We start from the raw sequence: 4,744 nt of genomic DNA on the forward strand, positions 1-4,744 counted from the left end.
TCCTTCTTACTGCTGTCCTTCAGCCACACCCCTGATCTTCTGGTAGGAAAGATCTACACCTAGCCTTCTCGGACAAGGGTGAACAATCTCGGAGGTCCCGTGTGCAAGTTGCGCGCACGTTAAAGATCCTTCGGTGGTCTAATATCAATAAGAGTAGGCTTTGGCCGCTAGAAGGGCAAAATCCTAAATTTCCTCCCAACTGAAAAATGTTCAAGGTGTGCCGCCCGCTCATATGACCTTAATAGTAGTTGCGAGCGCCGTAAAACATTTACTAAAAAACAACAAAAACAAAACAACAAAAAGACCCACACCCTTACTTCTTCTCCTCAACGCCAGCACAATCACCACCACCACCACGACGACGACGACGACGACAGCGACACCAACAGAGGCGACCCCAGTGACGTCAGAGTTGTCCGTGCTCGCCTCAGGGCTCAGTGGGAGTGCTGTAGATAGATAGATAGATAGATAGATAGATAGATAGATAGATAGATAGATAGATAGATAGATGGATAGATAGATAGGTAGGTAGGTGGATGGATGGATAGATGGACAGATAGATAGATAGACAGATCAATAGATAGATAGATAGATAGATAAATAGATAGATAGATAGATAGGTAGATAGGTGGATAGATGGATGGATGGATGAATGGATAAATGGATAGATGGACAGGTGGATGAATGAATGGATGGATGGATGGATGGATGGATAGATAGATAGATAGATAGATAGATAGATAGATAGATAGATAGATAGATAGATAGATAGGTGGATGAATGGATGGACGGATGGATAGAGAAAGAGAGAGAGAGAGAGCGAGAGAGAGAGCAAGAGAGAGAGAGAGAGAGAGAGAGCGAGAGAGAGAGAGTTAGTGGGGGGAAAGATGGATAGGATAGATACATAAATAGATAGGGCAGAGGAATGGAGAAAAAAAAGAAATAGGAAGAATCCAGACAGAATAGGCCAAAAGAAGGGTAGAATAGGACTCATGAGTATCATCTGACTTTTACACTAGCCCTCAGTTGTCAAACAACATTACTGTATGTTACGTCATGGCGAGCAACAAGACATGCGGATAACTTTAGAACGACAGATGTACGCCATTGGTCGATATTTATAGTAACAGCTATCTTGTTAGACGTCATTGCGGGATTCCCACTTTGTTGTCGTTCACTGTGGCAACACGACCGCAAAGCACTATTGCAGTATTTTTAAAGGCCTGTTGCTTACAGTGGAGTGGTGGCGGAATGGTTAATGCGCTAGTCTCCAAAGCAGAAAGTCCAGGTGAGAGCCACGGTTCGGCCACGGATTTTTTTTTTTTTTTGGGGGGGGGGGGGGGGCTCAATGACGTCAAACAAAATAGCTGTTACTATAAATATCGGCCAATGGCGTACATCTGTCGTTCTCAAGTTATCCGCATGTAGCAACCCGCGACCCTGCACAGAGCGGAGACATTGTATGCGCATAATGGGTTACCTAACCCCTATCCGTACGCCCCGGGGGTCATTTTGTACCCCCAGGGTTGTATTTTTCTCATTTTAGAATACTTCTAGTACGACCAATTTTGACAGACTGCTATGCAAAGCGTACGGATCGGATTAACGAGTTAATTTCCACTTTAGAAAGTAGTGGCACAGAGTTCCCCACATCGTGTGGATATGCTAGTAAAACACGACGTACGGATAGGGTTGAGTGGTGGCACATAGTTCTCCACGTCGTAAGGATACGATAGTAAAACACGACGTACGGATAGCGTAACCCCTTTGAAGCTATACCGGCCTAAACCGGCCTTCCCGTCATGCTCCTGCCATACCGGCTTTAATCGGCTTTTACCGGCTTTTACCGGCTTTTACCGACTTTTAACGGCTTCTACCGGCTTTCCTGCTGAAGAGCCATACCAACATTTACCGGCCTGACACATCCGCCTTTAGTGAAGGTTTAAAAATAGAACATTCCACTCTAAATCTAGACCCTGAGGTCCTAGGTCTTTGTATCGTGAGTCGTGCTGACAAAATGAGTTATTTCTCGTTGTCCAAGAATGGAGATGTCGGCCGAAAATCGACAATACGGTCAGATTTATAGATTTCTAATTGATGCCATTTTGATCAAGTCTACCGTGTCTTTTATTATTTATTTATATATATTTTAAATTCAAATTGTACAAACTCCACCTATAAAGTTGATGTATTAATTTTCATAAGACTAAAATCGGAGAAGTAACTCATTTTCACAGCACACCTCACCTATGAAATTTCATTGAAATACGTCGCCTAGATCAACAGAAATAAAAGTAATTTCCTTGCTTCACCCCTCTAAATCTGTGAAAGAGCTCTGAAATAGTTCGATTCTGGGAAGCCATCCGCGGCTGCCATTTTGGTTCTGTTGTGTTGTTCTACTGACCTGTTAATGGTACTAAGAGGGTTAGGTTCCGAAGAGAGGGCTCAAACTTTCTGTGGTTGGTTGGTGGGTGTTCTGGTGTGGTTTGCTCCTTCTTTCCAATCAATTCAAACATCTATCGTCCACATCTCTTCTCCCTATTATTATTATCTTTTTTTTGGTTACTCTCTTGTAACACCTTTAATCTTCAGCATTTATATGTGGCGTGGAGTGAGTGGTTGGCGGATGCTCTGGTGTGGTTTGCTCCTTCTTTCCTATCAAACAACGATCGTCTTTATCTCTCCTCCCTTTTTTATATTTGTTACTCTCTTGTAACACCTCTACTAATCTTCGGCACTTACATGACCTTATTGTGTCGCAAGTACCGTAAAACTCTCACTAAAACTAACACGTGAGGTGTGCTGACAAAAAGAGTTACTTCTCCGACTTCAGCCGTATGGAAATTACTACATGAGTTACTTCTCGGTGGATACCTGCCTGTGACTGCACCAAAAAAAAAGATGATCATAAAATGGAGAAGAAATATGGATGATAGATGTTTGAATTGATAAGAAAGAAAGAGCAAACCACACGTATAGATTGGGAAGCGCATAGAGTCTGCTGTTGAGCGGGGATTTGCGCTATACAAATGCTATCTATTATTATTATTATTATTATTATTATTATTATTATTATTACATCAACTTCAAAAGTGGAGTTTGTACAATTTGTAAGTACGAAATAATAAAAGACACGGTAGACTTGAACAAAATTGTATCAATTAGAAATCTATAAATTATAAATCTCATTTTGTCAGCACACCTCATAAATGTGTCGTGGAACGCTAACTAAAACAAAGTAGACTTTTATCCTTTACCTGAAACGTTAAATCTTGTGTGAGCAGATCGTGAGTAACACTCAGTAATGTGAGACGCACTACAAGAGCAGGCTATTTCTCCGTCTGTAGAGTGCCTGGGAGGAAGCGTTAATTGTTCAGAGCCGGAGAAGTTCCCACAAGTCAACTTAATGTCTTGTGACGTCACCGGCGGGTATCCACCATCAACAAAGCACGTGACATTTGTAACGGTGCTTTTATAGATGACTTCCGGGTTTTTCGAGACGTTGCCGGATGGTCCTATGCTGGTGATGATGATTTTGGGTTCCGTTTGAGGTGGCTCTGAAAATGAAGATCGATCAGTTTACAAAATCATTAGCTAAACTTACCAAAGCTTATTCACACTTATATCAATCGCTCACTATCAATCGACTTTATTTGATTCAATCGGGGTCAGTCGGTGTTTCCTTCATGAAAGAACAAAAGCAACCATTTTTCCAAAATATGTCCAATTCGATTCGTTAAGATGAAAAACAAAATGTATGTGTTCGATTGTGCAGGTCTTAGTCTAATTCGGTCCAATTGTTCTAAAATGGAAGTGTTTAAATGTATTTCCCAGTATTTTATTAAGGATTCTCTCCCCTGATAATTATTGACGTAGGGTTTTTGGATTTTAAACCCCGAGACTTCGTTTGGTTTGAACGTTTAAATTATGCGACATTTTAAAAGGGGTTGAGGGGGGACTGACAACTTCACATTTAGACAGACCGTACCTCTGACGAGAATGGTGAGCTGGTCACTTTCAACAGGCGCTGTCTTGTCTCCATTGGCAGTACAGGTGGTGTTGTAGGTTCCTCCAGCTTTCGGCACAAAGTCATACGAGTACACGTAGGTGTTTTTTCCACTTCCAACTACACGCTCTGGCCTTGACCTTGCGTACTCTTGGTTGTTCACGAGAACTGTGAACTGTGGCTGGGGGTTAGAGGTCGCTCTACACTGGAGCCGTATAATTTGTTGCGGGGAGTCTGAGCAGATGTCCACAGGTGAGTTATTGTCACTGTCTGTTCTCTCAAAAGTGACAGCTTGAGGTGAGACTGTGGGAGAAGTGTTTGTTTTTATTAATTAATTTGATTTTTAAACAAACAGTTTCACTTGAGAAAAGTGTTGTAAAGGTAGCAATCCATATGTGCGGGACGGCAGCGGCAGCGGCACAGCAGCAGGACGATATATGTGCGGTACCTCAAATCACATTAAATCCATATGTGCGGCAGCGGAACGGCAGCGGGACGAAATGTGCGCCTCTTTCTATGAGTCTTCTTCATAGAGCCTACACATCTCTGCATTTAATTCTTATTGACTAATTATCATCCATATTTTCTATGTTCTTGCATTGATTCCATTAATTTAAGTGCTTTACTATCTCTATGTAGAGGTATTGAATTGTTATTTCAATCTATTTTATTAAATAAATACATTTTACTAAGGTTACCAATTGTCGGGTAAATTCGCCACGGCCGACGGGTAACTTC

General features: G+C 41.7%; 1 protein-coding gene across 1 annotated transcript in view; it reads right to left on the reverse strand.

Moving 5' to 3' along the window:
- Positions 1–213: 213 nt before the first annotated feature.
- Positions 214–4,744, reverse strand: part of LOC101848916 — a 16,734-nt gene continuing 12,203 nt past the window's right edge. The window contains exons 7-9 of the mRNA XM_013087367.2: positions 3,989–4,309; positions 3,258–3,557; positions 214–446 (exon numbers count right to left, since the gene is read on the reverse strand). Coding sequence (XP_012942821.1) covers positions 229–446; positions 3,258–3,557; positions 3,989–4,309 — 839 coding nt within the window. The 3' untranslated portion in view covers positions 214–228. The remainder of the gene's footprint in view (positions 447–3,257; positions 3,558–3,988; positions 4,310–4,744) is intronic.

Source organism: Aplysia californica, unplaced genomic scaffold (assembly GCF_000002075.1).
Source record: "Aplysia californica isolate F4 #8 unplaced genomic scaffold, AplCal3.0 scaffold00578, whole genome shotgun sequence".
NCBI lineage: Eukaryota > Metazoa > Mollusca > Gastropoda > Aplysiida > Aplysiidae > Aplysia > Aplysia californica.